Source organism: Centruroides sculpturatus, unplaced genomic scaffold (assembly GCF_000671375.1).
Source record: "Centruroides sculpturatus isolate CEXI.00-Female unplaced genomic scaffold, Cexi_2.0 scaffold967, whole genome shotgun sequence".
In the NCBI taxonomy this organism is placed as follows: domain Eukaryota; kingdom Metazoa; phylum Arthropoda; class Arachnida; order Scorpiones; family Buthidae; genus Centruroides; species Centruroides sculpturatus.
Window position 1 is genome coordinate 60,590 of NW_019385089.1, and position 12,254 is coordinate 72,843.

General features: G+C 29.5%; 1 protein-coding gene across 2 annotated transcripts in view; it reads left to right on the forward strand.

The window, feature by feature from the left end:
- Positions 1 to 6,154: 6,154 nt before the first annotated feature.
- The window catches only part of LOC111634522, a 45,853-nt gene continuing 39,753 nt past the window's right edge, over positions 6,155 to 12,254 (forward strand). For both annotated transcript variants that reach the window (XM_023379319.1, XM_023379318.1), the window contains exon 1: positions 6,155 to 6,366. In XM_023379319.1, coding sequence (XP_023235087.1) covers positions 6,255 to 6,366 — 112 coding nt within the window. In that variant the 5' untranslated portion in view covers positions 6,155 to 6,254. The remainder of the gene's footprint in view (positions 6,367 to 12,254) is intronic.

Genomic DNA, 12,254 nt, shown 5'->3' on the forward strand with positions numbered 1-12,254 from the left:
GATGGAGAAGATGTAGAACAATTTCTTGAATAACTTCTCTCCTCTGTACGATAAAAAGATAAATTAATTATTTAAAATTTATAAAATAAACTATATAAAAATTAATTTAGTAATAAAGTTTAATATTATTTAATTAATTACGTTTTAAGAATGCAATTATGCACTTTTTAAACGAAAAATTAAAGTAGAACGATTAATTTTAAATTATATTAAATATTGTTCAATAATCCTTTAATACTTTATTAATTAATTCTTTTTGCTACACAAATTTTTATTTTAAACGGTAAAAATGTATAATTTAATTTAATCATTTATTATTATTTTAAATTTAACATTAAATTAATAAATTATTAAAGAAAATATTATTAATTTTGTTTAATTACTTTATATTTACTTGTATAAGTTTTTTTATGTTTTGTATTTTAATTATTTTATTAAANAATATTTTAATAAATATTTACAAACTAAATGTTAAAAAATTTAAATTAAACTAATGTTTGTTTATAAGTTTAATTTATTTCTCTCTTTAGAGAGGGGAAAAAACGGAATGAAGAAGAGGAAAAGTGAAAGAAATTTCAGTAAAGAATTATATCGATCTGTAAATTTGTAGCGAACATTACCAAGTTTGGATAAAATAAATTATCGAGAAAATAATCTTGTTGATCCAGCGAATTGAAAGAGAAGAGAGAAGTGGAAGAGGAAGAGGATCATCTCTTTCTTGATATGGGATATCGACGTATAAGAGCGTAAATTCGCGACGTTATAAAGGGGGGAATTTGACGAATTTTGCTAATATATTTTAGCATTTTTTGTGTATTTTTAACGCGTATACAAAGGTTTGTTTATGTAAAGAATAAGTCGACGTCAGTTACAATTTTTGATTCGCTCGGAGCAATCAGGTTAGCAAACAGAAAAGTTTGCTTGTGTCTAGTCTAATGAGTAGCTCGCAAGTGTTTTGTTGAAACAAGTTGTAAACTCTGTTGACACTAAAAATGTAGCAATAAAAATAGAAGAAAAAGATGGACAATTCGGAGGACAATATTGTTGATGAAGCTTGAAGGAAATAACACAATTAAATATATTGTTGTAAACAATCGAATGCAATTTGTTTTAAGTGTAATTCAATAGAATTTTAATAATATTTCCAGCATTTTAATTAAAGAAAATAAGATTCTTTTTCCCTTTCAAAAAATCGAAGTGGGTTTTTTTTTTCGTATTGAAAAGTTGTATGTGTGAGAGTAGTGGAATTTGGGGAGATAAATCAAACAAAATTGTCGAATTTAGAAAGGAAGAAATCAGTGGGCACGAGAAAGTAATCAAAATAGAGCTATAAAATATAAATAGGGCCAAATAACCTGCATAGAATGGTGCTATAAAGGTTAAAATGGTTGCTACTCAACCCTTAGAGGCAAAATAAATGGTTTAAAAAAGACAAAATAAACTGTCAGAAGCAGTAAAAAACATTGCGATAGTTCAGAGAAAAGATCCAAAATAATCCTCAGAGAATGATAGAATCAAAGAAGAAATTGGATGCTATTGAGAGAGGAAGAAAAAAAACACGAAATTATCATCAAAAAACAAGTAAGGTATAGGGAATGATTCAGTGAATTGATGGAAAAAACAGAGAATATCCAGCAAAATATAGAAAGTTAATGGCAGGAACTCGTACAAAATGGAAGGGCGACAAGATGAGTCCAAATAATAGGCATAGAAAGGGAAAATGAAGTAAAAGGGAGGAAAAAAAGTAAAGAAAAATAGGGCCGGATGCCATTGAGCTAGATAAAAGTCAAAACAATAAAAGAGAATAACAATAAAAATCTCGCCACCGAATCGAGAGAAACCGAATAACCCACATGGAAAAGAGGAAGAAGAAGAAGAGAAGGAGGAGGAGGAGGAAGATGAATAAAATCTCAGAATTGAAAAATTAAATAAAAGTATTGTAAGTAGAATTCGAATAAAATAAAACATTCGTATTCAAAACCATTGCACACCGAATTGATAATGAAAATTTCGATATAAAAATTCGAGCTTATATAAATATTTACGAGTAAACTTTGAATAGAAGAAGAAAGGAGAGAGAAAAAGTGTGAATTTTATAATTTTAAAAACCGGATATAATAAAGAACAATTGGAAATTGGCATGATTCTCCACCAGCTAACAAAATGGAAGAGGAAAAGAAGAAGAAGATAAAAATGGGTCATCCCGAGTAGCGAATTTTATTTTTTTATTATTATTATTATTTTCTTCCTTTTTTTCATTTTCTGTCGCACTAAGAATCAGAAATTCCGTCAATATTCACTGTTTTAACTCTTTGTAACAAGGTCGAAAGGTTGTTGACTTTAGTTGGATGCTGGCCAAGAGTCGTATGAAGTTTTTGGTAAGATTGGCGGGACTAAATAAATTTTGTAACACTTTAAAAATGTCTCCCGGTATTGTTGGTGATACATTTAGCCATCTTAGACCACACTGGATAAAAATAAAACCTTCCAAATATAACTGTAGACTCGAACTTGAATGCTTCATCCAATCTCTTTTCCCTCTCTTCTCTGTCGTTCCATAAACAAAAATTATATATATATTTATATACATAACTTATCCAAGGATTTGTTTACTGGGAGGAGGAAAAGGAGGAAGGAATAAAAATTTCCATATTAAAAATTTATATTAATATAAAGAATTATTTGTTAAAACATAAAATGGTGGAGATTTTTTTTCCACGTGAAGAAAGACAACTACCGAAGATAATCCAATTATCTTGCTGTTAGAGGAGAGTTTCGTAACTTTAGTTTCCTACTGATAAAGATAAATAGTATATTAGAAAAGAAGAGGAATGTAAAAAAAAGGGTCGTTCTAACCGCTAATATTTTACAATTATAAAAATTTACTTGTCTTCTTAATCAGTTTTGACGTTCATGTAAAAAATTGTGTAGAAAATTACTGGCTAACATTAAAATATTTTTTGTAAATTTGTAGCCAATTAAATGGCTATATGTTTAATGGACGATTTAACTCGGTAAATTGAAGCTTGAATTGATGATATGTTCGTTTCTTGGGTCGAAAATTGTCCAAATAATTTGGATAATTAATTATAATTTGGATAAACATGGTCTCTATTGAGAGGTGTAAACGTAAATATGGTGCCTCTACAGAGATGTAAACGTGTATATGGTCTTTATTGAAGATTTAAACATAAATATGTCCTTATTGAGAGGTTTAGACATAAATATGATCTCTATTGAGAGACGTAAACATCAATATTAGGTATATTTTCTATTTTATTCTATAAAGGATTCTATTAAAGGAAGATAGCAAAGAATAGAAAACTTAAATTAACCACGTTTCTCTCGTATTTTAACATAATCTTATTATCATCCTCTTCTCGTTTTAGCATCTTATTGGGGTGATGTTAGATGGAGAAGATGACAAAAGAAACGAATACTTGATTCTTCTTATCTTTCTTGTCTTATTCTTGTAGTATAAGAATCTCAATTAATCTTGCATGAGAATCTCAATATTAATAAGTAGAAGAATATAAACTTAGCTATCCCTCGGAGGCATCTCTTCTAGTCTTATCTCTACATAGAATTTAATATGTACTGTACACAGTACAAGAGATGAATTCGAATGATTTAAGTTGCGTATTTACAATATATAGTTAAGTTTACAAGTTATATAATTACAATATTCACAGGCTAAAGTCTGGCTCTCCTCTTTAAGCCTCCGAGGAGAAGCCTTCAGGAGATAAATTCCAAATCCAAGAACCGAATTTTATCTTAGAAAACGACTTTTAAAGGTTTATCCTAAATTAGAATCTAGTTATATTTAGTTCTGTAGCTTATAGGAAGAAGAGGAACATCACGTGTTTCTCTTCTTTCTACAAGCAACAGGAATGCAAAAAATTTCCAGCTTAAACTACAAAAAAATTTACTGTTAAATCACAACATCCAGACAACCAGACAAACTTCACAAAATACGAATACACGCGAATAACAAAGCGTGTGTTTTTCTTACATTTAAAGGCAATTATAACAAAATAAATGTAAAATTTAACTGGATTTTCGCATAAAATATTACAGAAATTATAGCAAAAAAAAAGAGTAATTGTATATATAAATATTACTGACTATTCCACATAAATCTTGAAGCGTGTGTATAAATATATGTTATAAAAATGCGTGATAAATAATGTGGGAGATTGACCCATACTTTGCGTGAGGTTTCGCTTAGAAAATATCGCTACTTATACACAGTTAAAAAAAAAGCTGGCAACGTTGTTGCTAGACTTTCCCGGCATTCTTTATTTGTTTTTATCTCTAATAACTGCTACTATTACCTTTATAAGTCACGGCCGATATTAAGAGGATAGAGCCATATCACCCGAATTAACGTTCCGATTTTTCCAAAAAATTTCTAGAAAAATTCCCTTCTAAGACACAAACTAATCTGCAAAATTTCAGAAATTTTCGACAAAAGGCACAGGAATTATTAAGCTTCAAATTAAGTGAAAATAATCATGCTCCACCCACACTAACAACCATACATACAGGGGGAAAACCCCCATCTCGCAACATTTTAAGGACCCGCAAATCCAAAACACGTAAAAATCTCCAAAATTTTTGCATTTTTGGACTCCATTTTGTACTCAAAAACGTGAAATTCTCTATGATTTTTGCATTTATGGGGTGACTTTTTGACCGATGGCCAAACTTTTCCCGTGTTATATAACACAGGAAAGTAACTAGGGAATAAAAAAAAAAGGAGAGAGAAGAGAGTTTATTTTTATGAACAGTCGTTTACTACTGCTTAAAATTCTCATTTAACGCAACTCGAGATATCCTGATCTTCCTCTATCATTATCATACTGAAAGCTTGTACCATTCTGCACAAAAGTTGTCCTTGCAGCCAAATGGAACGACAAAATGTCAAAATGTGTTTGAAAAGAAATTGAAATGAGATCATTTAAAGAGGAAATGGGAATTTGTGAAGTGTCGATGCCCTCTTTTTATATATATACACACACACAAACACACACTTATATTGATACATTATATAGGGCTGTTCTATATATAGCTCTATACTGATCGCTGTACTGTACTGTACTGTACATCACTGTAATTTACTTTAAATAAATCCCCATTTTTTATAAATTTAAGCGTAGAAAGTTACGTAATTCGATTTAAATAAAATCAATTTTACGATTTGCTACTTCTTTTAATGAAGGGAGAGGCGTGTGTGTCTGTCGGTCCGTTCGGTTTGATTCTACTAAACTGAAACCTTAATGATTGAATTTGACTTGTTTGCCGTGTATATCAATCTATCAGCTAATTTTATAATATATATAATTGCTTAAATACTCTTTAATTATTTATAAAATCTAAAGAGCTTAATCATAAATCATTTAATATCGTCGCGGATTAATTTGTAATGTTTATTAAGTTTATAAATGCTTAAATTAATTAATTAATTTTGAAAATTGTAAGATGTAGGAGTCGAAAACTGTTCCATTTTTTTAAAATACCCCGTTTTAACGTTTTTCGATTTGACGCTTATTCCGATATTTATTGCTCCATAATTTAAAAATTTGCTATAAAATCTTATTGAAAAGTATAAAAATACTTATAAATGTTCTTAAATTTTTTTAAAAATATAGATTTTCTAACGTAAAACAATGGATAAAACTCAAACAAAGCAGCAAACTAGAAGAAATTTAAGCAAAAAAAAAAACCTTATTATTATTATTTTTTTCTAATTAAAAAACAGTTTAAAACGCGATAATTTTATTCTAGATAATAAAATGAATAAATAGGTTTTTTAAAAGTTTAATTTAGTCACATTTTTTATAATTTTTTCAATCTAATCCGACTTTTTCTATCGGGTTTTAATTTATATAATACGCGAAAAAATAAATAAATTTAAAAAAAAATAAAATAAATATTAGCGGAGGAAACAGATTAAATCAACATCGATATCGGTTATTTCCTAAGCGAAAAGAAAAAAAAACAATTTTTAAACAATGTTAAAAGGTAGGAAAACAAGAAACTCGATGCTGAAAAACAGATGCGGAATCTCTCATATGTATTAAAAACTGGAAAAATCACGATCGAAGAGCGCCTCCAAACGTTCATCGTACGAACTAAAGTAGTCGCTTGTTTCGTCTGCTGCCATTCGGACGTGTGCTACCGATCGAGCGTTAACATTGGACGAAAATGGCGTGTTTAAATAACTTAATAACGTCTTTTTAGAATTAATAACGATGTATTTAATTCATTTGTACGTTGTGTTAATCTTTATCTGTGTCCTAGTTTCTAATATTCAATCGTTTACCATTGAAGACGATGATTCGATCAACGTAACAGCAAGCTTCGGTAAGTCCGAGTTTTTCTCGCTTATTTTCGCGAAAATCCAATTAATTTACGCGTAAATCATCGAGGAAACGTCATAATTATCTCTCTTAGTTGACTAATGACATTTCAGTGTTGATAAAATGCTTTAAAACTGTAAATAAACTTTGCATAGGCGAAAAATGCGTTTAAAAAAAAAGAAAAAAAAAAACACTTCAGACACAAGCCGAGTTGGATTTTACATTAAGATAATTAATCTAATTTAATTTGTATGGCATGTAAAACGTGTAAATGTCATCATTTATTAAGTATTTTTTAATGTTACGATGTTTAGAAAGTTGCGTATGATTAGTAAAATTCATAAATTTCGCGTATATTAACTTAAATTCGACTGAAACATCACTTAAAACACGAAATGTGGTGTCCGTAAATGACAAATATTGCATTTGTCTAATTGGATAAAAACTTATGATGCAATTTTGAATTTTAAATGATTAAGTGATTCTAATTGGTTTAAGAGACGTGACGTGTTTTGAAAAATTTCGAATATCTTCACGGTAATTGGTTTTGACGCGTGTGACGTATTTCGAAAATTCGAATAACATTTATCACTGTTTAGATTGTTTATTTATTTATTTATTTATTTTCGGGCGAATTAATTGGTTATAAATCGGGAAAATGTGTATTGGGAACTCTTGGTTAAATTTGAAACTACATCGATAAAATCTAATTAAATTGAATATAAAATTATTGTGTGCGAATTTAGTTAATGTAATTATAAATTATAATGTACAAATATAGCAAATTCTTCAATATAATGCGGTATAGAATTAATTAAATTTCATAGATGTGGAAGACAGGATGTCATTCCATTATCTGCCTTCTGGATTATCAATAGTTCTAATTGGAATTGTCAGAATACCAGTTCGATAATAGATTGTGAATATGTCATGATAGACCTTTTTTTATATCATTTAGTTATTAATGGTAATAATCTGTAAGAGGTCTTTTTTTTTTATTTGTTTTTATGCTCCGGAGTTATTATCTCGCGAAACAATCAATAAAAAGAAAAATTGTTTTCAGAAAGAAAATTTATATTAAGAATCATTAATGTTCGAAAAATTATTCCTGGAGGACAGATTTATTTAATTAAAATTGCAATTTTTATATATTTAAATACTTCTGGGCAAATTTTTCAAAGTAAAATATTTTAATTGATCAAAATATAATATTACGTCTTAAATAAGATCGAAGCAACTTGAAAATTTAAAACTATCAACAGATCGCGATTGGTTAATACGACGTGACGTTTTTATAGTTTACTTTAATCTGTTTCTTAATTGGTTAAATTGTTAGTGACTTAAAAAAACGGAATATTCTCTAATTGGCTGAAATTTCTATGACGTTTTCAAAAAAAAAAATTTAATAAATGTGTTGAATTGGTTATCAAATTTGTGACGTTTTTTAAAATTATTTAAACACTTTACTATAATTGGTTAAAGTTTTTATTTGAGTTTAAATTGAAAAATGAGGAAATAAATGAAAAAAGATATTTACTTAGAAAATAATTTAGAGAATGATTAAGTTATATAAACTCACTTTATAAATGCTTTTGAATAATTATGTTTGCTGTAATGCTGCTGGAGATTAGCGATTGTATCAATGTAATTTAGTTCATATAGAAAGCGATTTATGTGCGGAAACTGCGATAAAAGCAGGTCATGTTAAATCATTTCAGTAAATGAACCTACCGTAACCTCTCATCACTTCATTCGGGTCTCGACTAATTGTATTGTCTATTAATAAACCCTCTATAAAACTTTAATCGCAAGTACCCTTAAGGTAAATTTCCGAAAGGATACACTTATTTTCCACATACTTGATTCATTCATTCGGGTAAAGTTGGCATTTCTCCTTTTGACACGGAATCATACGTGTTCGGGCACTAATGAGCCACTCACGTACAGTAAAGTACAGTACATACACATCAAATGCCCTCCCGATTATCATACAAAGGAGATTGCTTATGTGTCAGCATAAGAATGTCTGCATTCTGACCCCTTTGTCAGATGACACAGAAGGTTATTCCTATTTGTCAAAAGTCGACCGCATTAAGAAGAAATCCGGAGAAAACTTTACGTTTTGGACTTAAGAGGGGGGAAACGTACTTGACAACGTTCCAACTATCTTTAATGGAGTTAAGATCTTGACGTATTGCCACGCCATTCCAATGTTAAACTCCACTTTTTCCCTTTTTACATAACACAATTTTGTACGATTCGTATCTCGGTTGTGTGACGTTAACAATAGTATAAAGGAGTTTATAATCCACGCAGTTTTCGTATTCTTAGTGCGGTGGAAGTAGAGCTTGAATTTTTTTTAATAGAAAAAAATTACTTTCAAGCATCTATCTTGGCACGAAATGTAACCGATCATCGTCGTATCAATCAATCTTCTTGCACTTATTGGTTGTTGAAAGTACAAAACTGTGCTTGGTAATCGATTAACGTTATTACCTACGTCATAATTGAGTACGAATTGCGACGGAGAGGAAGAAAAAAGAGTATAAATGAACTAGAATATATAAATTTGAAAAGTTTTATAAATTAAAATCGACATCTTTTAAAGTATCTTAGCGTGCTTTAGCGATTATAGTGAAAGTGTAGCATTTACTAAATTGGGAAGTTCTAATTGATTACAACGAAATTAAATTCCTATTACTGAAATATCCCTTGTAATTAAAAGTTTTATCAAAGTTTACATTAGTTGAACTCAAAAGGAAAGATTTCTCTGCATTTTAACTATTAATTAATGCTAATATTTATTGCCAAATACCTCGATTTTGCGCGTTTTTTCCTTAATAAATCTTCTTTAAACTTATTTTTATAAATTAATATATATANTTATTTAAAAAGCCCTTAATACTCTAAATTACAGGTTATAAACGAGAAAAAAATTACCGTATATTGTATAGTTTTTTTTTTAAATCGATAAATTTAATCAAAAAGAATTTTAATTAAAAAAACAAAAATTTAAAACGTTGTAGTCAATAGCGAAATATTTTTTTACGTAATTAAATTTTCTGCTTGGATTTTTAAAATTTTTTTTTGTTTTTATATTTATAGAAAATAAGTGAAGTCATGTAAATAGTATTATTTTTTTTAAATAGGAAGGAAACGGATAAAAAATAAAAAAATAAATACTTTCTATATAATTAAAAAAGAGGAATGTATATAAATAAGGAAAATAATGGAGAGTGATCAGGATGATCTTACTTTTCAATTGGTTGCAGTTTTCGGTTTGTCAAACAGGTTTGAAAATTTAGCTTCTGCTACATTTACTTTCTTCTTTTTGTGTCTTTTTTTCGGTGCCAGATATCCCCCAACTCATTTGCCTCCTAGCAAACAAATGACCTTTTGTTTACAGTGAAAACCACTCGTGTGATTTCAAGATCCTTTTCGAGAATGATACCGTTTTCTGGTCAAGTTGTTTGCTCCCCAACCGTTTCTTTGCTATCGCTGTGACGGAATTGGTTTGATGTAAAAGACATCTTCGATTTTTACTTGACATTTTATCAATTGTTTGTCCTGCTAACGGTAAACTATACAGTCGGTGTTTCGAGTACATATCGTTCTACATTTACTTGATCAATGTGAGTTTACGTTTTTATAAACTATTCTCGAAAAATTAATACGTCGAATTTTAATTTTTACTTTATGCCACCAAATTTTAAGTGAATAAATTAATCAAAAGTGAGAAATTGTGAAATTAATATTATAAATGACATTGCGAACATAAGTCGTCCTCTTTAATATACTTAAAATATATACGTTTAAAATTTTTAACGCCGATTGGTTGGCGGTATGGTTATCTCAACGATGATTGGTTCAATTTGAATATCGTCTATTTTTTTTAAATTTTCTTAACTAATCGAGATAGTTCTGGCATTTTTAACTACAAGCGAAACTTCGATTTATCGCCGGTATTTGTTCACTTCCGAAATTGGCATAAAATCGAGTTTGGCGCTTTTAAGCTATGAAAATAAGATATAGTGACGAGGTGTACTGTACTATAGGCCTACATACAAGTTTGACGGTCACGTGATTTGGCGATAAAAATGTCGTTTGCAATGCTAAATCACGCATTTAGTAATTCGTTGATCTATTTAATATTTATGGGAAAGATCCGTTCAATTGGCGCTTTACCAAGGTGTCACTATTTGGGAGGACGCTACGTAGAGGTTTTTCTGTATTCTATTTATTTACAGAATAAAAAATGAATATAATAACACAAGTTAAAGTAAAAAGAAAATGTAAATAATCGATTTTTATTGGTTAAATCATTTAAAAAACGGAGCAATTTGCATATATAAAAGTCACAATAAGAAGAAAAGGAGGGGAGAAAAAAGTAAACAAATTATAATAAAATACATATATAACCTTCTCGTATTTTTTCATTGTCTGGCAGCTTGCCACTCTGTGAAATAAGAACAGATGTTATAATGTAAGAAAGTTTGCCGATTAAACCTTTCGTATGAATAATAACTAGAGGTCATATGCAATTAAATTACAATGAACCAGAGAAAAAAAATTAGAGGGAAAAAAAATTATATATTATTTTTCTCCTTCCATCTCCGCATTTAATATTTTATTGGATTGATCTGAGATAAGTAATAGAATTCTTCTTATAAAAACCAATTATAGCTCCAGGCTGTAGTTTAGTCGATTTGATGATATTCGAGATTACTTAATTTATATATAGGGGAGATCGGGGCAAGATCGGCATGTTAAGCTTTACTTAAATTTTGTGTAATAAATACTGCTGTAAACTGAAAAAAAAAGCTTTCATATTGTCTATTGGAATGTTACCTTACTATAGAACTGGTTAAAATCAGTTTGGAAATAAAAATAATTAAAATAATTACAACTTTACAAGAAGAGAGAAATTGACGAAGTTGCCCCGGGTATAGGGGCAAGATCGGCAACTTCTCTCTTTTTGTAAAGTTGTAATTATTTTAATTATTTTTATTAAAGTTGTCCCTGGTATAGGGGCAACAGTAATGGGGCAAGATAGGCACGTATATAAAATTATGTTATTAACAATGTATAAGTTGGAATTCACTATTAAAACAAAGAAATACAAATCCAACACCCATTTAATATTATTACAACGAAATGCAAGTTCAAATACATGAATAACAAATGCAAACATGTTTTCATTTATCATCTGTTTGATTTTTATCCTTTGCTTCTAATGTGGCTTTATGTTGCCGATCTTACCCCGCTAGTCATGATTTCGAAACATTAAGTACAACCCTGAGAACAGAATGCCAAGCCATGATCTGGCCACGTGAATAAGTTGAAGTTACATCCTTCTAACAGGAAAAGTAACTTTCGTTATCATGGAATTATAACAAAACCTGCCAATTCAATATAAATGGAAAAAAAATATTATATGGAATTGAACGAAAATGAAAATTTGGTTGATAATTCAACTACGCTTGTTGGAGAACAATAAAAACACTACACTCAACAAGCCACCAATAAAACTCAACTGCCTAACCTATAACCAAAGTCTCCTTTTAATTTGTTTTTAAAAAAAAGCGCTTGACAAACTTGCCCCGCATGCCGAAGTTGCCCCGATCTCCCCTATATTTATATTTCCCCTCTACTTGCACTTGCGCTGTATACGAAGAAACTTTCATACGAGGAATTATTGATCTTAAGCAAGTTATTCATTTCTTCTAGTACACAAGTCCTACTCCTCTCTCGTAAAGAATAGGGGGTGTCATTTGACGTGTGACAACCTGTCACACTAACTCAGCATATCCTGTCATTAACTTCTACCAGGTGATGGACGGTTTGCGTGACACAAACCAAAAATAAACTAATAAATACGAAGGACTTTTCCCT